This window comes from Somniosus microcephalus, unplaced genomic scaffold (genome assembly GCF_052327205.1).
Source record: "Somniosus microcephalus isolate GS21.2 unplaced genomic scaffold, FLI_Smic_1.0 unresolved_chr1, whole genome shotgun sequence".
NCBI lineage: Eukaryota > Metazoa > Chordata > Chondrichthyes > Squaliformes > Somniosidae > Somniosus > Somniosus microcephalus.
Genome location: NW_028225179.1, coordinates 132,809,082 through 132,829,303, shown reverse-complemented (window position 1 = coordinate 132,829,303; position 20,222 = coordinate 132,809,082). Strand labels below are relative to the sequence as shown.

General features: G+C 51.8%; 1 protein-coding gene across 2 annotated transcripts in view; it reads left to right on the top strand.

The window, feature by feature from the left end:
• The window catches only part of LOC147095868 (gamma-aminobutyric acid type B receptor subunit 1-like), a 162,414-nt gene that overhangs the window by 16,727 nt on the left and 125,465 nt on the right, over nucleotides 1-20,222 (top strand). Inside the window, exons 1-2 of one of the 2 annotated variants that reach the window (XM_085974876.1) lie at nucleotides 8,126-8,207; nucleotides 14,078-14,212. In XM_085974876.1, the coding sequence (XP_085831002.1) occupies nucleotides 8,136-8,207; nucleotides 14,078-14,212 (207 nt within the window). In that variant the 5' untranslated portion in view covers nucleotides 8,126-8,135. Of the gene's footprint in view, nucleotides 1-8,125; nucleotides 8,208-14,077; nucleotides 14,213-20,222 lie in introns of those variants that run through there. The other variant, XM_085974875.1, reaches the window with a different exon arrangement.

Here is a 20,222-nt window from a genome sequence, read left to right as displayed (position 1 = left end):
TGGCTGATCTTCTACCGCATCTCCACTTTCCTGCACTATCACCATATCCCTTGATTCCCTTAATCTTCAAAAATCGATCGACCTCTGTCTTGAATATACTCAATGACTGAGCCTCCACAGCCCTCTGGGGTAGAGAATTCCAAAGATTCACCACCCTCTGAGTGAAGACATTTCTCCTCATCTCAGTCCTAAATGGCCGAACCCTTATTCTGAGATTGTGACCCCTGGTTCTAGACTCCCCAGCCAGGGGAAACATCCTCCCTGCGTCTACCCTGTCAATCCCCTTCAGAATCTTGTATGTTTCAATGAGATCACCTCTCATTCTTCTAAACTCTAGAGAGTATAGGCCTAGTCTACTCAATCTCTCCTCAAAGGACAATCCCCCCATCCCAGGAATCAGTCTGGTGAACCTTCATTGCACTCCCTCTATGGCAAGTGTAACCTTCCTTAGGCAAGAAGACCAAAACTGTAGACAATACTCCAGGTGTGATCTCACCAGGGTCCTATATAATTACAGTAAGACATCTTTACTCTTATACTCAAATCCTCTTGTGTGGGATCTTATCGAATGCCTTTATTACATAGAAACATAGAAACATAAAAGATAGGAGCAGGAGTAGGCCATTCGGCCCCTCGAGCCTGTTCCGCCATTTAATGAGATCATGGCTGATCATCCAAATTCAGTACCCAGTCCCTGCTTTCTCCCCATATCCCTTGATGCCTTTAGCCTTAAGAAATATATCTAACTCCTTCTTGAATACATTTAATGAATTGGCCTCTACTGCCTTCTGTGGTAGAGAATTCCACAGGTTCACCACTCTCTGGGTGAAGAAATTGCTCCTCATCTCAGCCCTAAATGGCTTACCCCTTATCCTTAGACTGTGACCCCTGGTTCTGGACTCCCCCGCCATCGAGAACATCCTTCCTGCATCTAGTCTGTCTAGTCCTGTTAGAATTTTATAAGTTTCAATGAGATCCCCTCTCATTCTTCTAAACTCTAGTGAATATAAGCCCAATCGACCCAATCTCTCCTCATACGTCATTCCTGCCATCCCAGGTATCAGCCTGGTGAATCTTCGCTGCACTCCTTCCATGGCAAGAACGTCCTTCCTCAGATAAGGTGACCAAAACTGCACACACTACTCAAGGTGTGGTCTCACCAAGGCCCTGTACAACTGCAGCAAGACATCCTCTCGCTATGAAGGCCAACATACCATTTGCCTTCTTAACCGCCTGCTGCACCTGCATGCTTACCTTCAGCGAAGGATTACAAGAGACTGTTAGCAAAAATGAGAGCGCATGGAATTGGAGGCAACCTATGGACATGGGTAGGGAGTTAATTAGGAGGTAGGAGATAGAGAATAGGAATAATTAGTATGTACTTAAATTAGCAAGATGCGATGAGTGGTGGCCCCCAGGGATCTGTACTGGGGCCTCAGCTTTTCACTAGATGTATGAATGACTTAGACAAAGGAATAGACAGCCATATATCTTGCTGATGACACTAAGTTAGGGGGCACAGTAAGTAGTGTAGGTGGGAGTAGAAAATTATAAAGAGACGTTTATAGATTAAGTGAGCGGGCAAAACTGTGGCAGCTGGAGTACAATGTGGGGAAGTGGTAGGTCATCCACTTTGGACCTAAGAAAGATCGATCAGAGTATTTTCTAAATGGCGAGAAGCTGGGAATTGTGGAGGAGCGGAGAGATTTAGGGGCTCCATGTACAGAAATCATTAATAACTAGTGGACAGGTACAAAAAAATCATTAAAAGGGCTAATGGAATGTTGACCTTTATCTCGAGGGCTGGAGTACAAAGGGGTAGAAAGTTGTGCGTCAGTTGTACCGAGTTCTGCTCAGACCCCACCTGGAGTAACTGCGTTCAGTTCTGGGCACCGAACCTCAGGAAGGATCAGTTGACCTTGAAGGGGGTGCAATGTAGAATGATACCGGGACTCAAAGGGTTAAATTAGGAGGACAGGTTACTTAGACTAGGCTTGTATTCCCTTGAGTATAGAAGATTAAGGGGTGATCTAATTGAGGTGTTTAAGATGATTAGAGGATTCGATAGGGTAGATAGAGAGAGAAATTATTTCCTCTTGTGGGAGGAGTCCAAATTAACCTTCAAATTATAGCCAGGCCGTTCAGAGCTGATGTCAGGAAGCACTTCTTCACACAAAGGGGAGTGGAAATTTGTGGACAGCACCTCCCAAACCAGCGACCTCTACTGCCCAGAAAGACAAGGGCAGCAGGCGCATGGGAACACCACCACTTCCAAGATCCCCTCCAAGTCACACACCATCCTGACTTGGAAGTATATCGCCGATCCTTCATTGTCACTGGGTCAAAATCCTGGAACTCTCTCCCTAACAGCAGTGTGGGAGCACCTTCACCACACGGACTGCAGCGGTTCAAGAACAAGGCTTGTCACCACCTTCTCAAGGGGCCAACAGGGAATGGTCAATAAATGCTGGCCTTGCCATTGGCACCCACATCCCAAGAGAGAATTTTTTTTTAAAGGCTCACCCGTGAAAACTGGTGAGCTTGGATGAAGCATTGGTGGAATTATCCACCAGCCGCAATCACTGTCTGCAGACAAGGGCTGCGGGACAAACTGGAAGATAAAGTAGCAGACAAACAGGATCTTTCCAGAGGACTTTTTTGGGGCCTGTAGACCAACCGGGCCTTCCTCGGGGCCTGTAGACCTACCGGGCCTTCCTCGGGGCCTGTAGTCCCACCGAGCCGTCTTCAGGGGCCTGTAGACCCACCGGGCCTTCCTGAGGGCCTGTAGACCCACCGGGCCTTCCTTGGGGCCTGTAGACCCACTGGAGCTTCCTCAGGGCCTGTAGAACCACCGGGCTTTCCTTGGGGCCTGTAGACCCACCGAACCTTCCTCGGGGCCTGTAGACCCACCAAACCTTCCTCGGGGCCTGTAGACCCACCGAGCCTTCCTTGGGGCCTGTAGACCCACTGGAGCTTCCTCAGGGGCCTGTAGTCCCACCGGGCCTTCCTCGGGCCTGTAGTCCCACCGAGCCTTCCTCAGGGGCCTGTAGTCCCACCAGGCCTTCCTCGGGGCCTGTAGTCCCACCGGACCTTCCTCGGGGCCTGTAGACTCACCGGAACTTCCTCGGGGCCTGCAGACCCACCGAGCCGTCTTCAGGGGCCTGTAGACCCACCGGGCCTTCCTGAGGGCCTGTAGACCCACCGGGTCTACCTCGGGGCCTGTAGACCCACCGAGCCTTCCTCAGGGCCTGTAGACCCACCGAGCCTTCCTCAGGGCCTGTAGACCAACCAGGTCTTCCTTGGGACCTGTAGACCCACTGGAACTTCCTTGGGGCCTGTGGACCCACTGGACCTTCCTCAGGGCCGGTAGACCCACCGGGCCTTCCTCAGGGCCTGTAGACCCACCGGGCTTTCCTCGGGGCCGGTAGTCCCACCGGGCCTTCCTCAGGGCCTGTAGTCCCAACAGACCTTCCTCGGGGCCTGTAGACCCAACGGAACTTCCTCGGGGCCTGTCGTCCCACCGGAACTTCCTCGGGGCCTGTAGACCCAACGGGCATTCCTCGGGGCCTGTAGACCCACCGGGCATTCCTCGGGGCCTATAGACCCACTGGGCCTTCCTCAGGGCCTGTAGACCCATCGGGTCTTCCTCGGGGCCTATAGACCCACCGGGCCTTCTTCAGGGCCTGTAGACTCACCAGGTCTTCCTCAGTGGCCTGTAGACCCACTGGACCTTCCTCAGGGCCTGTAGACCCACCGGGCCTTCCTCAGGGCCTGTTGACCCACCGGGCCTTCCTCGGGGCCAATAGACCCACCGGACCTTCCTCACAGCCTGTAGACCCACCGGGCCTTCCTCAGGGCCTGTAGACTCACTGGGCCTTCCTCAGGGGCCTGTAGACCCACTGGACCTTCCTCAGGGCCTGTAGACCCACTGGGCCTTCCTCAGGGCCTGTTGACCCACCGCGCCTTCCTTAGGGGCCTGTAGACCCACCGGGCCGTCCTCAGGGCCTGTAGACCCACCGGGCCTTTCTCAGGGCCTGTAGACCCACCAGGCCTTCCTCAAGGCCTGTAGACCCACCAGGCCTTCCTTTGGGCCTGTAGACCCACCGGGCCTTCCTCAAGGCATGTAGACCCACCGGACCTTCCTCGGGGTCTGTAGACCCACTGGACCTTCCTCGGGGCCTGTAGACCCACCGGGCATTCCTCGGGGCCTGTAGACCCACCGGGCCTTCCTTGGGGCCTGTAGACCCACTGGAGCTTCCTCAGGCCTGTAGACCCACCGGACATTCCTCACAGCCTGCAGACCCACCGGGCCTTCCTCAGGGGCCTGTAGACACACTGGACCTTCCTCAGGACCTGTAGACCCATCGGGTCTTCCTCGGGGCCAATAGACCCACTGGACCTTCCTCAGGGCCTGTAGACCCACCAGGCCTTCCTCAGGGGCCTGTTGACCCACTGGACCTTCCTCAGGGCCTGTAGACATACTGGACCTTCCTCAGGGGCCTGTAGACCCACCGGGCCTTCCTCGGGGCCTATAGACCCACCGGACCTTCCTCACAGCCTGTAGACCCACCGGGCCTTCCTCGGGGCCTGTAGACCCACTGGGCATTCCTCAGGGGCCTGTCGACCCACTGGACCTTCCTCAGGGCCTGTTGACCCACCGGGCCTTCCTCAGGGGCCTGTAGACCCACGGGGCCTTCCTCAGGGCCTGTAGACCCACTGGACCTTCCTCAAGGCCTTTAGACCCACCGGGCCTTCCTCAAGGCCTGTAGACCCACCGGGCCTTCCTTGGGGCCTGTAGACCCACCAGGCCTTCCTCAAGGCCTGTAGACCCACCGGACCTTCCTCGGGGCCTGTAGACCCACCGGGCCTTCCTTGGGGCCTGTTGACCCACTGGACCTTCCTCAGGGCCTGTTGACCCACCGGGCCTTCCTCAGGGCCTGTAGACCGACTGGACCTTCCTCAGAGCCTGTAGACCCACCGGGCCTTCCTTGGGGCCTGCAGACCCACCGGGCCTTCCTCGGGGCCTGTAGACCCACCGGAACTTCCTCAGGGCCTGTAGACCCACTGGACCTTCCTCAGGGCCTTTAGACCCACCGGGCCTTCCTCAAGGCCTGTAGACCCACCGGGCCTTCCTTGGGGCCTGTAGACCCACCATGCCTTCCTCAAGGCCTGTAGACCCACCGGACCTTCCTCGGGGCCTGTAGACCCACCGGGCCTTCCTTGGGGCCTGTTGACCCACTGGACCTTCCTCAGGGCCTGTTGACCCACCGGGCCTTCCTCAGGGTCTGTAGGCCGACTGGACCTTCCTCAGGGCCTGTAGACCCACCGGGCCTTCCTTGGGGCCTGCAGACCCACCGGGCCTTCCTCGGGGCCTGTAGACCCACCGGATCTTCCTCGGGGCTTGTAGACCCACTGGGCCTTCCTCAGGGCCTGTAGACCCACTGGACCTTCCTTAGGGAGGGAGTTGCAGGATTTTGACCCAGCGACGATGAAGGAATGGCGATATACTTCTAAGTCAGGATGGTGTGTGACTTGGAGGGGAACTTGGAGGTGGTGGTGTTCCCATGCGCCTGCTGCCCTTGTCCTGCTAGGTGGAAGAGGTCGCGGGTTTGGGAGGTGCTGCTGAAGAAGCCTTGGCGAGTTGCTGCAGTGCATCTTGTAGATGGTACACACTGCAGCCACGGTACGCTGGTGGTGGAGGGAGTGAATGTTTAAGGTGGTGGATGGGGTGCCAATCAACGGGCTGCTTTGTCCTGGATGGTGTCGAGCTTCTTGAGTGTTGTTGGAGCTGCACTCATTCTGGCAAGTGGAGAGTATTCCATCACACTCCTGACTTGTGCCTTGTAGATGGTGGAAAGGCTTTGGGGAGTCAGGAGGTGAGACACTCGCTGCAGAAAACCGAGCCTCTGACCTGCTCTTGTTGCCACATTATTTATGCGGCTGGTCCAGTTAAGTTTCTGGTCAATGGTGACCCCCAGGATGTTGATGGTGGGGGATTCAGCAATGGTAATGCCGTTGAATGTCAAGGGGCGATGTTTAGACTCTCGCTTGTTGGAGATAGTCATTGCCTGGCACTTCTGTGGCGTGAATGTTACCTGCCATTTATCAGCCCAAGCCTGAACATCATCCAGTGTTGGAATAGTCAAGTCTAGAGGTAACAAAGGCATGGATGAGGGTTTCAGCAGCAGATGAGCTGGGGCAGGGGCAGAGTCGGCTGATGTTGCTGAGGTGGAAGTAGGCGGCCATGATGAAGGCATGGCTGTGTGGTCGGAAGCTCACCTTGGGTCAAATATGACACCAAGGTTGCGAACAGTCTGGTTCAGCCTCAGACAGTTGCCAGGGAGAGGGATGGAGTCGATGGCTAGGGAACGGAGTTTGTGGCAGGGACCTGCTCATCCAGTACTGGTTGTCGGACAAGCAGTCTGACAATTTAGAGACAGTGGAGGGGATCGAGAGAGGCGGCGGTGAGCTAGAGCTGGGCGTTCCCCTCCCGCCCCTTCCATCTTTAGATTCTACTGAAGTGGGTGAAGAGTTGAGTTGGTGCCATATTGGCCCAAAGCCCTAGGCGAGATGGTCAATCATCAATTGGAAGCTGAAATTTGATCGTTTCAAAGCCCACTCTACCAAGGGAACGGTAGTACAGTGGTTTGTAATCCAGAGGCCTGGACTAATGATCCGGAGACGTGAGTTTAAAATCCCACCACGGCAGCTGGGGAATTTTAATTCAGTTAATTAAATAAATCTGGAATGAAAAGCTGGTATCAGTAATGGTGACCATGAAACTCTCAGATTGTCATAAAAAACCTCCGGTTCACTGATGTTCTTTAGGGAAGGTAATCTGCCGTCCTTACCTGGTCTGGCCTATATGTGATTCCAGACCCCACTGCAATGTGATTGACTCTTAACTGCCCTCTGAAAGGCCATCAGTTGTCGCCACCACCTTCTCAATTAGGGGTGGGCAATAAACGCTGACCTTGCCAGTGACGCCGATATCCCATGAACGAAGGAAAACAACAGATTGCTGAAGTAACACATATTGCAGCAGCGAGGTAACTAGAGAAAGAAAGGCTTGCATTTCTATAGCACCTTTCATGACCACCGGACATCTAAAAGCGCTTTACAGCCAATGAAGTACTTTTGAAGTGGAGTCACTGTTGTAATGTGGGAAACGCAGCAGCCAATTTGCACACAGCAAGCTCCCACAAACAGCAATGTGATAATGACCAGATAATCCGTTTTTGTTATGTTGGTTGAGGGATCAATGTTGACAATACACGACACCGGAGATAACTCCCCTGCTCTTCTTCAGAATAGTGCCATGGGGTCTTTTACATCCACCCTGAGAGAGCAGACAGGGCCTCGGTTTAACGTCTCACCCGAAGGACGGCGCCTCTGACAGTGCAGCGCTCCCTCAGCACTGCACTGGGAGTGTCAGCCTTGCTTTATGTGCTCAAGTCCCTGGAGTGGGACTATGAACCCACAACCTTCTGACTCTGAGGCAAGTGTGCTACCCACGGAGCCACGGCTGACTAGAGGTGAGCTTGAAGTCTCCTCAGCTCCTGAATCCCCCCGCCCAACCTTTCCTCGCCATCTGTAGTTTCAACAAAGTACTGTTTATTTCTCTCCTGCAGTTTGTCAGATCTTTCAGTGGAGTGTTGACTGGCGAAATCTTCAGAGGGGACAGTTTCCATGGCAACGCGTGGAGGTTTGACATCTCCTTTAGTACTCGGTGCCAAAGCCTTTACTTTGCTCTGCGCCGGTCTGATCCTGTTGGAAACTTTTCAATTGACCCTCCCAGCCGAACAGCTCTTTGGTGGAGAGAGTTCCAGATTTCCACGACCCTTTGTGTGAAGAAGTGCTTCCTGACATCACCCCTGAATGGCCTAGCTGTAATTTGAAAGTTATGCCCCCTTGTTTGGGACTCTCCCACCAGAGGAAACAGTTTCTCTCTAACTACCCTATGAAATACTTGAATCGTCTTAAACAGCTCAATTAGGTCTCCCCTCATGGACTTATATTATAATAAAGGTGATAGGTGGGATTTAAAGAATTGGCTGCCCATCAGGATTGGATGGGAGGCAGTGTAGGTCAGAGGTGAGCAGGTCTGAGATAGGAGCGAGCTGGTCGATCTGGAGATGAGTTTGGCTTTGTGCAGAAGGAAGCTGAGGCGGCCGATGGTGAAAACATTGGAGGAGTGGAGCCTCAGGGTGATGAAATATTCAAAGGCAGTAGGGGGTTAGATGTGGGGCAGAGGCTTTAAAGCTGAATCACTTTGGCTCAGCCTCACTAGGTCATGACGTGAGTGCGACTGGTGTGTGAAAGTCTCGCAGCGGAGGCTTGCTAGCTCTTAAGACACCACTCGCACCCTCGGTGCTCCTGTGTGATGTGCGCGTGTCGAGGGTGAGATATGGCGGGGCGGGGGTGTGAGCTTTACACACTTCCCGGGAACTCCGAGGAGCTGTCGAATGTGAGCAGATGCAAGGTGCGAGCGTTTAGTCGTGGAACCCGTAGCTGAGGCAATGACTGTGCCAAACCGGCAAACACATTCATCACCGAGGTCCCGTGGGATTGGCCGAGTGAAAGGAATGGATTCTTCTCTCCCCTCCGTTCTTGTTCTGTTTCTGCCTCCCTCTGTCCTTTTAACCCTTCACATCCCACCTTACCGTAGGGAGTCACAGGTCTTTCCTCGCTGGGTAAGCGTATTTGGACACCTACTTTGCGCCTGTGCAGAGAGGTGCTTTCTTTAGTCTGTGGCTGTTTTTTTACTTCTGGGGAATGTCCTACTGGGAAGGTCCAACAAATAAGACGTAAAGGAAAGACGGAGAGTCAGTCCTTTCAGTCTAGTTGCCGATATTAGAGACTGGGGAAGCTGCGATTGTTCTCCTTGTAGCAGAGAAGGTTAAGGGGAGATTCAGTTGAGGCGTTCAAAAAATCACAGCGGTTTTGCTAGAGAAGATAAGGAGAAACTGTTTCCACTGGCAAGAGGATTGGCAACCAGCGGACACAGATTTAAGAAAATTGGCTAAAAGGCAAAGGGGGAAGATGAGGAGAATTTTTTTTTTTACATACGGGTTGTTGTGACCTGGAATGCACTGCCTGAAATGGTGATGGGAGCAGATTCAATAGTAACTTTCAAAAGGGAGTTGAACAAGTACTTGAAGAGGAGAAATTTGCCGGGCTACGGGGAAAGGACAGAGGGAGTGTGACTAATCGGACATCTTTCAAAGAGCCAGCACAAGCACGATGGACTGAATGGCCGCCTTCTGGGCTGTATCATTCTATGATTAGCAAACGCATGCTTAGCGTGTTGATGTGATCTTCCCCTGTCCGCTATTGTAACAGAGACGGGCTTGCATTTATATGGCGCCTTTCCCATCCTCAGAACGCACCAAAGTGCTTCACAGACAATAAAGTAAATTTTAAGTGTAATCAGCACTGTTTTATAGGCCAATACAGCAGCTAAATTGTGCACATCAAGATCCCACAAGCAGCAATGAAACAAATGACCAGATAATCTGTTTTAGTGATGTTGGTTGAGAGATGAATATTGGCCGGAGGGTGGGGGAACCCCCTGCTATTCTTCGAAATAGTAGTCGTGGGATCCTTTTGTGTCCACCTGGGAAGAGCAGACGGGGGCCTCGGTTCGATGTCTCATCCAAAAGTCGGCAGCACAGCGCTCCCTCAGTACTGGCACTGCAGTAACAGCCTGGATTTTGTGCTCAAAGTCTCTGGAGTGGGGCTTCAATCAATGACCTCCTGATTCAGAGGCAAGAGTGTGACCCATGGCTGACACAGACAAACAGTGCTAACATCTGTTGGACAGATGACTGTCGCACCAAGACTTGAAACACACACCCATTGGCATCACCAACGGGAATCTCTAACCTATAGTAATCCCTGGGGTTTTGAATCGAGATATAACGAGAGTCCATTGAAGCCTGGTCGTCCAGGATTCAACCGTAGATGTCCAGGATTGAACCCTAGATGTCCAGGATTGAACACTAGATGTCCAGGATTGAAACTTAGATGTCCAGGATTGAAACTTAGATGTCCAGGATTGAACCCTGGTCGCTCAGGATTGAACCCTAGATGTCCGGTATTGAACCCTAGATGACCAGGATTGAACCCTAGATGACCAGGATTGAACCCTGGTCGCTCAGGATTGAACCCTAGATGTCCGGTATTGAACCCTAGATGACCAGGATTGAACCCTAGATGTCCAGGATTGAACCCTAGATGTCCAGGCTTGAACTCTAGATGCCCAGAATTGAACCCTAGATGTCCAGGATTGAACTCTAGATGTCCAGGATTGAACGCTGGTCACCCAGGATTGAACCCTAGATGTCCAGGATTGAAGCCGAGATGTCCAGGATTGAAGCCGAGATGTCCAGGATTGAACCCTAGATGTCCAGGATTGAACCCTAGATGCCCAGGTTTGAACCCTAGATGTCCAGCATTAAACCCTAGATGCCCAGGTTCGAACCCTACATGTCCAGGATTGAACCCTAGATGTCCAGGATTGAACCCTGGAAGACCTAGGATTGAACCCGAGATGTCCAGGATTGAACCCGAGATATCCAGGATTGAACCCTAGATGTCCAGGATTGAACCCTAGATGTCCAGGATTGAAGCCGAGATGTCCAGGATTGAACCCTAGATGTCCAGGATTGAACCCTAGATGCCCAGGTTTGAACCCTAGATGTCCAGCATTAAACCCTAGATGCCCAGGTTCGAACCCTACATGTCCAGGATTGAACCCTAGATGTCCAGGATTGAACCCTGGAAGACCTAGGATTGAACCCGAGATGTCCAGGATTGAACCCGAGATATCCAGGATTGAACCCTAGATGTCCAGGATTGAACCCTAGATGTCCAGGATTGAACACTAGATGTCCAGGATTGAACCCCAGACGTCCAAGATTGAACGCTAGATGCCCAGGTTTGAACCCTAGATGTCCAGGATTGAACCCTAGATGTCCAGGATTGAACCCTAGATGTCCAGGATTGAACCCTAGATGTCCAGGATTGAACCCTAGATGCCCAGGATTGAACCCTAGATGCCCAGGATTGAACCCTAGATGCCCAGGATTGAACCCTAGATGCCCAGGATTGAACCCTAGATGTCCAGGATTGAACCCTAGATGTCCAGGATTGAACCCTAGATGTCCAGGATTGAACCCTAGATGTCCAGGATTGAACCCTAGATGTCCAGGATTGAACCCTAGATGACCAGGATTGAACCCTAGATGCCCAGGATTGAACCCTAGATGCCCAGGATTGAACCCTAGATGTCAAGGATTGAACGCTAGATGCCCAGGATTGAAACCTAGATGCCCACGATTGAACCCTAGATGTCCAGGATTGAACCCTAGATGCCCAGGATTGAACCCTAGTTGCCAAGGATTGAACCATATATATCCAGGATTGAACCCTAGATGTCCAGGATTGAACCCTAGATGACCAGGATTGAACCCTAGATGTCCAGGATGGAACACTAGATGCCCATGAGTGAACCCCAGATGCCCAGGATTGAGCCCTGGTCGCCCAGGATTGAACCCTGGATGTCCAGGATTGAACCCGAGATGTCCAGGATTGAACCCTAGATGCCCAGGATTGAACCCTAGATGTCCACGATTGAACCCTAGATGTCCAGGATTGAACTCTAGATGTCCAGGATTGAACCCTGGTCGCCCAGGATTGAACACTAGATGTCCAAGATTCAAGCCTAGATGCCCAGGATTGAACTCTAGATGTCCAGGATTGAACCCTAGTGTCCAGGATTGAACCCTGGATGCCCAGGATTGAACCCTAGATGTCCAGGATTGAACCCTAGATGTCCAGGATTGAACCCTAGATGTCCAGGATTGAACCCTGGATGCCCAGGATTGAACCCTAGATGTCCAGGATTGAACCCTAGATGTCCAGGATTGAACCCTAGATGGCCAGGATTGAATCATGGATGTCCAGGATTGAACCATAGATGTCCAGGATTGAACCCTAGATGCCCAGGTTTGAACCTTAGATGTCCAGGATTGAACCCTAGATGCCCAGGTTTGAACCCTAGAAGTCCAGGATTGAACCCTAGATGTCCAGGATTGAACCCTAGAAGACCTAGGATTGAACCCTAGATGTCCAGGATTGAACCCTAGATGTCCAGGATTGAACCCTAGATGTCCAGGATTGAACCCTAGATGTCCAGGATTGAACCCTAGATGTCCAGGTTTGAACACTAGATGTCCAGGATTGAACACTAGATGTCCAGGATTGAACACTAGATGTCCAGGATTGAACTCTAGATGCCCAGGATTGAACCCTAGATGACCAGGATTGAACCCTAGATGACCAGGATTGAACCCTAGATGTCAAGGATTGAACCCTAGATGTCCAGGATTGAACCCTAGATGCCCAGGATTGAACACTAAATGACCAGGATTGAACCCTAGATGTCCAGGATTGAACCCTAGATGTTCAGGATTGAACCCTAGATGTCCAAGATTGAACCCTAGATGTCCAGGATTGAACCCTAGATGCCCAGGATTGAACCCAAATGCCCAGGACTGAGCCCTAGGTGTCCAGGAATGAACCCTAGATGTCCAGGATTGAACCCTAGATGTCCAGGATTGAACACTAGATGTCCAGGATTGAACCCTAGATGTCCAGGATTGAACACTAGATGTCCAGGATTGAACCCTAGAAGACCAGGATTGAACCCTAGATGTCCAGGATTGAACCCTAGATGCCCAGGTTTGAACCCTAGATGCCCAGGTTTGAACCCTAGATGTCCAGGATTGAACCCTAGATGTCCAGGATTGAAACCTAGATGTCCAAGATTGATCCCTAGATTCCCAGGATTGGACCGTAGATGCCCAGGATTGAACCCTAGATGTCCAGGATTGAACCCTAGATGTTCAGGATTGAACCCTAGATGTCCAGGATTGAACCCTAGATGTCCAGGTTTGAAGCCTAGATGTCCAGGATTGAACCCTAGATGTCCAGCAGTGAACCCTAGATGTCCAGGATTGAACCCTAGTTGCCCTGGTTTGAACCCTAGATGTCCAGGATTGAACCCTAGATGCCCAGGATTGAACCCTAGATGCCCAAGATTGGTCCCTAGATGCCCAGGATTGAACCCTAGATGCCCATGAGTGAACCCTAGATGTCCAGGATTGAACCCTAGATGTCCAGGATTGAACCCTAGATGTCCAGGATTGAACCCTAGATGTGCAGGATTGAACCCTAGATGTCCAGGATTGAACACTAGATGTCCAGGATTGAACCCTAGATGCCCAGGATTGAACCCTAGATGTCCAGGATTGAACCCTAGATGTCCAGGATTGAACCCTAGATGTCCAGGATTGAACCCTAGATGCCCAGTATTGAACCCTAGATGTCCAGGATTGAACCCTAGATGTCCAGGATTGAACCCTAGATGTCCAGGATTGAACCCTAGATGCCCAGGATTGAACCCTAGATGCCCAAGATTGGTCCCTAGATGCCCAGGATTGAACCCTAGATGCCCATGAGTGAACCCTAGATGTCCAGGATTGAACCCTAGATGTCCAGGATTGAACCCTAGATGTCCAGGATTGAACCCTAGATGTCCAGGATTGAACCCTAGATGTCCAGGATTGAACCCTCTATGTCCAGGATTGAACCCTAGATGTCCAGGATTGAACCCTAGATGTCCAGGATTGAACCCTAGATGTCCAGGATTGAACCCTAGATGCCCAGTATTGAACCCTAGATGTCCAGGATTGAACCCTAGATGTCCAGGATTGAACCCTAGATGTCCAGGATTGAACCCTAGATGTCCAGGATTGAACCCTAGATGTCCAGGATTGAACCCTAGATGCCCAGGATTGAACCCTAGATGTCCATGATTGAACCCTAGATGTCCAGGATTGAACCCTGGATGTCCAGGATTGAAACCTGGATGCCCAGGATTGAACCCTGGTCGCCCAGGATTGAACCCTAGATGCCCAGGATTGAACCCTAGATGTACAGGATTGAACCCTAGATGCCCAGGATTGAACCCCCAGGCTGCAATGTGTCTGATTGGTTCTGTTTGTCTTTCCAGTGTGACCCTGGGAAATCCACCAAGTTTCTGTACGAGCTGCTCTACAACGAGCCCATGAAGATCGTTCTCCTGCCAGGGTGCAGTGGCGTCTCGACACTGGTGGCAGAGGCGGCCCGGATATGGAACCTGATTGTGGTGAGTAGCACGGCTTGGACATGAATGAGGACTTGCGGGATGCCAATCTGTCTCCGTCTGTTATCTCTCGCTCGCTCCCTCTCCGTCTGTCATCTTTCTCTCTGTCTGTCTCCGTCTCTCTCCCTCTGTCTCCGTCTGTCATATCTCTCTCTCCGTCAGTCATCTCTCTCTCCGTCTGTCTCAGTCTGTCTCCTTCTCTCTCTGTCCTATTTCTCTCAGTCTGTCTCTCTCTCTCTCTCTGTCCCCTTTATCTCCGTCTGTCCCTGTCTCTCTCCCTCTGTCCCTGGCTGTCATATCTCTCTCTGTCTCTCTCTGTCGCAGTCTGTCTCCCTCTCTCTGTCTGTCATCTTTCTCCCCGTCTGTCTCTGTCCCTCTCCCTCTGTCTCCATCCGCCATCTCTCTTCGTCTCTCTCCGCCTCTCTCCATCTCTCTCCATCATCTCTCTCTCCCTGTTTCTGTCTCTCTCCATCTGTCACCTCGCTCTCCGTCGGTCTCTCCCTCTCTCTGTCTCTCTCCCTCTGTCTCTGACTCTCTCCCTCGGTCTCCATTTCCCAGTCTCACTCCCTCTCTCTCCGTCTCTGCCGCTCTCCTTCTCTCTCCCTCTGTCTCTTTCCCTCTCTCTCTCTCTCTGTCTCTCGCCCTCTTTCTGTATCTCTGTCTCTCTTCCTCTGTCTCTGGCCCTCCGTCTCTGTCTCTTTCCGTCTCTGTCTCTCTGTTCCTTTCTGTCTCTCTCTCTGTCTCTCTCTCTCCCCCTTTCGCTCTCCCTCTCTCTCTCCCTCTGTCTCGGTCTCTCCCTCTGTCTCCATGTCTGTCTTTCTGTCCTTGTTTTTCTGTGCTTTTATCTGTCTCTCTCTCTCTCTATCTGTTCCATTTCTGACTCTCGGCGGGGTGGGGAGGTGTGGTGTGGGGTGATGGGGGTTGGGGGGTTAATTTTAGCCTAACCCGCCCAGGGGGAACAGAACGGGTTTGTGACAGATGCCCGTTTTACACCCTGCCTGATTGTACGCTGCATTGAACTCAATTGCGATCGCCCGGTTTAAACTATCGCACCACCTACCCCAGTGTGTGAGCTGTGCCCCGTCAGGCAGTAACAGAGATACCAGACCAGGGCGCTTGGGAGTATCTTAGCTAGAAAAGTGGGCCGACACCTGGACAGATAGTAAGGTGGATCTTTTGTCAGGTTTCTGTCACCGAGGAGTGCAGGAAATTGCCTGCGGTCACTGTGAAAGCTGTGCGCTGTTCACTCAAGTATTTATGTAAAATAAAACGGGGCTGGTTTGAAGTTGTGCCTGAGTTAATGAAGCGCTTTTCAGTCCGCCTTGTCTAAGGAAAGGCGAATTCACACGACGGTTTGTATGATGTTTCAGCAGCTGGTGTATGAAGCAAGGGTTCTGTGTCGTGATCTAGGGGCTCCTGCTTGAACGGACTCGATGAAAGGGCGGTAAAAGCTTGCGATCCGGATCCTAAGGGATGTGAGGACCCCTGAGATGGCAGTGCTCAACGACAATTAATATCCGAGGGAATTGCTGTACCTATTCTGGGAGAGTTCCCATCTTCTACCCTCCGTAAACTTGAGCTTATCCAAAATCTGGCTGCCCCTGTCCTAACTCGCAGCAAGTCCCGTTCCCCTGTGCTCGTGGTCCTTCATTGGCACCAATGTTCCGTCTTAAGAACGTAAGAACATAAGAAATAGGAGCAGGAATAGGCCACTCGGCCCCTCGAGCCTGCTCCGCCATTCAATAAGATCGTGGCTGACCTTGGGCTCAAAGTCACTTCCCTGCCCGCTCCCCATAACCCTTCACTCCCTTATCTTGCAAAAATCTATCTCCACCTTAAATGTATTTAATGACCCAGCCTCTGGCTCTCTGGGGCAGAGAATTCCACAGATTTACGACCCTCTGAGAGAAGAAATTCCTCCTCATCTCAGTTCTAAAAGGGCGACCCTTTATTCTGAAACTGTGCCCCCGAGTTCTAGGTTTCCCCACGAGGGGAAACATCCTCTCTGCATCTACCCTGTCGAGCCCCCTCAGTATCTTATATGTTTCAATAAGATCACCTCTCATTCTTCTAAACTCCAATGAGTATAGGCCCAGCCTGCTCAACCTTTCCTCATAAGTCATGCGCGGCTGCGGCGCGATTCGAAAGGTACCGCGCAGGCCACTCACAAGCTGTTTGCATTTAAGATACCGCGTGTATACACAGCAAATTAAAAGTAACCGCGGCCGAAACATTTTTTTTTAGAGGGCACTTGGATTGACTCCCGGTTAAGCAAGGCCTCGAATTTAAAATTCTCATACTTGTTTTCAAATCCCCTCCGTGGCCCTCGCCCCCCCACCCCCTCCCTGTCTCTGCAACCTCCTCCTCCGACCCTCCAAGGTCTCTGCGCTCCTCCAATTCTGGCCTCTTGCGCATCCCCGATTTTAATTGCTCCACCATCGGTGGCCGTGACTTCAGCTGACGAGGGCCCTAAGCTCTGGAATTCCCTCCCTAAACCTCGCTGCCTCTCCAGCTCTCTCTCTTTAAGACGCCCCTTAAAACCTACCTCTTTGACCAAGCTTTTGGTCATCTGCCCTAATATCTCCTTATGTGGCTCGGTGTCAAATTTTGTCTGATAATCGCTCCTGTGCAGTGCCCTGGGACGTTTTACTACATTAAAGGCACGATATAAATGCACATTGGTGTTGTTGTTGACTCTGCGGGTCAATATAGAAAAAGTTCCTTTTACAGCAGTCCGATCAATAAGCAGAAGATCCCTTTAAAAAAAATCAATGGGAGCGCTGCCATTAATTGAAGATCTCCTCCGTAAATCTCCATAGAGAAAACACTGGGGAGCTCGGACACACGAACTATTAAATCCGTCGTGAGTGAGTGCAAATTGCCCCTTGACCCTGCTGTTTAGATCATGATGGAAGGTCCCGGAGGGATTTGTAGCAGAATAAAGCTCTCATCTCTTGTCTGTTCTTCCTTGCTGTCAGCTGTCATGAAATCTGTATCGCGCGCATCCAGTGGCAATGGTAACCGAATCTGTGATTTTTTAACTTCTTCTGTCCTTGACCTGCATTCATATTCTTTTTAAAAATCAGCCACAGCATTTTTTTGGGGTGTGAGGGGGGATGGAATGGATTAAAATGGAGGATGCGCAACAAGAAATGGACACTCCTGAGGAGGAACACGGTACCGGCATCTTCGAGTTGTATCCAGCCCTACGACCCTCCGAGATCTCCGCTCTCCTCTAATTCTGCCCTCCTGAGCATCCCCGATTATAATCCCTCCAAACCATTGGTGGCCGTGCCTTCTTCTGCCTGGGCCCCAAGCTCTGGAATTCCCTCCCTCAACCTCTCCGCCTCGCTACCTCTCTCTCCCCTCCCTTAAGATGGCACGGGCACGATGGGCTGAATGGCCTCCTGCTGTGCTGTACCTGACGCTCCAAGCTTTTGGCCACCTGTCCGAATATCGCCTTACGTGGCTCGGTGTTGCATTTTTGTCAGATGACGCTCCTGTGAAGTGCCCTGGGGATGTTTTTCGTACGTTAAAGGCGCTGTATCAATGCGAGTTGTTGTTGTGGAGCCATGCAGGTCTGAAAAACCCGTTAACTGATTGTGGCCGTAGGTGGCCGGAGGGCTGCTTCAATCAGTCAGAATTCTCCCAGGATGGGGAGGGAAAAAAAGAACAAAAAAATCAGCCAGGGCTCCTGCTTGCGAGCGCGCTAGGTGAAGACGTGATCCGATGCCCACCCCACCCCCGCCATGGTTGACCATGGTGTAAGGTTGCATGTGAAGAATAGCCACTTGGGACTGGAGGGCAGCCAATGCCTAAGGAGTTGGGCCCCAGCGAGAATCGGAGGGTGGGGGAGTAAGGCTAGTTTTGTTCTGGGAAGGTTTTTTAAAGAGGGCCATCTTTACTACCAAGGCCCGTATAGACACAGGGGAAGTAATTTTAACTTTGGGCCATGGCATAAAATGGCCGATATTGAATTAGTCATCCGTTATACGCCCCCTGCCTGATGGTTCCTTTCCATTGAAAGCCAGCGGAAGGGAAAACGAGTGGCCAATTTCGATAGCGGCCAATTTAAATCGTCAGCCAACAGTTAAAATGGCCGCCCGGTTGTCCGTTACCTGGCTGCACCCAGCTGTTCCTGGCTCAGTCACTCAGCGAGTGAGCTGAGCTCGCAGGCGCTGAATGTAACAGCTGTGGCGTGTCAGCCTGGAGTAGCGGTGAGAGGTGGGGAAGAGCAGGCCGAGAATCTCCAAACTCCCACCCCACCTCATTTGTGCTCGGGCTCCTTTGCTACTTCCCCAGTTACCACCCCCACCTCCCCCCACAACCCACTCCCATTGGCTTAATTTTAATTGTTCGCCAAGTTCTCCAGATGGTTAATAAGAGATAGAGCAACGTGAGGAGTGCACACCATTGCCAAGGCAACCGCCCTGTGGAGCTCAACCCAGAAATGCTGTGAGACACAAGGAAAAAAACAATGCATGTGCCATAATCCTTGTGTAACAGGCTGGGTACACGCTCTCTCGTTCTGCTTCCGTAGGAGAATTGGGCATGGTTAACTCTCCCCTACCTTGCCCAAGTGGCTATCCTCCACACGTGAGCTTGGGCGGCCAGTGTTAGTGGAATTTTCACCTGCAGGAGTCATCGCAGCTCGGCATGATCCCGCCCGTCCGCCACATCCAAACTCTCCTGCACGTTCCTGCGATCAGGAGTTGGAAAGCCCGGCTGATTCTCTCCATTCTAAATCCGGGGTGGGGGCAGGAACTGAGGCCGATCCCAGTTGCAATCAGCCTGGGAATCAAATTCTGGGATCTTCCTGTTCACTTTGGCTCAGTACCAGGCTGGCCGGTGATTTAATCTCCTGGGGTAACTGAGAAAATCAAATTTTAAATTTGGCCGACCAGAATTGATCGACAAAGTAACTGAGAAATGGTCAAGGTAGGCCCCAGGTTGAACTACCGGTGCATTCTGGGCAGTCGGGAGGCCATGTTGGAGAGGCCCAGAGAGGGACAGGTCAATGTGGCATCAAAAACAGGAACCAAGTCACCTTGTCTCCCTTTATAAACTGGAATTTATAATTCTGAGTGATCACAGGAACGGCTTGTTGATGCTTTTCACAGCAGAGATAGCTGCAAACTGTTTTGTTTCTGTTATCTCACTGACTTTATATAAAAATTTAAATAAAATTATAAGACATGAAAATAATTACACAGCAGATCTCTTAGGGTTTGTAAAGAAAACAGGTAGGTTAATGTTAGGGGTATAGATGCTTCATCGGAAATGTGACGAGGGGCAGAGAGAGAGAGAGAGAGAAAGGGGCAGAGGGGGGGGACAGGGAGAGTGATGAACAGAGAGAGGGGGAAGAGAGAAAGGGGACAGAGAGTGGGACAGAGAGAGAGAGAGAAAGGGCAGACAGAGAGAAAGTGGGACAGAGAGAGAGAGAGGGGGACAGAGAGAGAGAGAGAAAGGGCAGACAGAGAGAGAGAGAGAGAGAAAGGGGCAGAGGGGGGGACAGAGCAGAGGGGGGGACAGGGAGAGTGATGAACAGAGAGGGGGACAGAGAGAGAGGGGGACAGAGAGAGAGGGGACAGAGAGAGAGAAGGGGCAGAGAGAGAGAGGGCAGAGAGAGAGAAAGTGGGACAGAGAGAGAGAGAGAAAGGGAGGGGGGGACAGGGAGAGTGATGAACAGAGAGAGGGGGAAGAGAGAAAGGGGGATAGAGAGTGGGACAGAGAGAGAGAGAGAAAGGGCAGACAGAGAGAAAGAGGGACAGAGAGAGAGAATGGACAGAGAGAGAGAGGGGCAGAGAGAGCAAGAGACAGAGAGAGAGAAAGAGGGACAGAGAGAGGGGCAGAGAGAGAGAGGGGGACAGAGAGAGAGGGGCAGAGAGAGAGCGGGCAGAGAGAGAGAGGGGGCAGAGAGAGAAAGAGAGGGGCAGAGACGGAGAAAGCGGGGGGGAGTGAGAGAGGGGGAGAGAGAGAGGGGCAGAGAGAGAGGGGGACAGAGAGAGAGGGG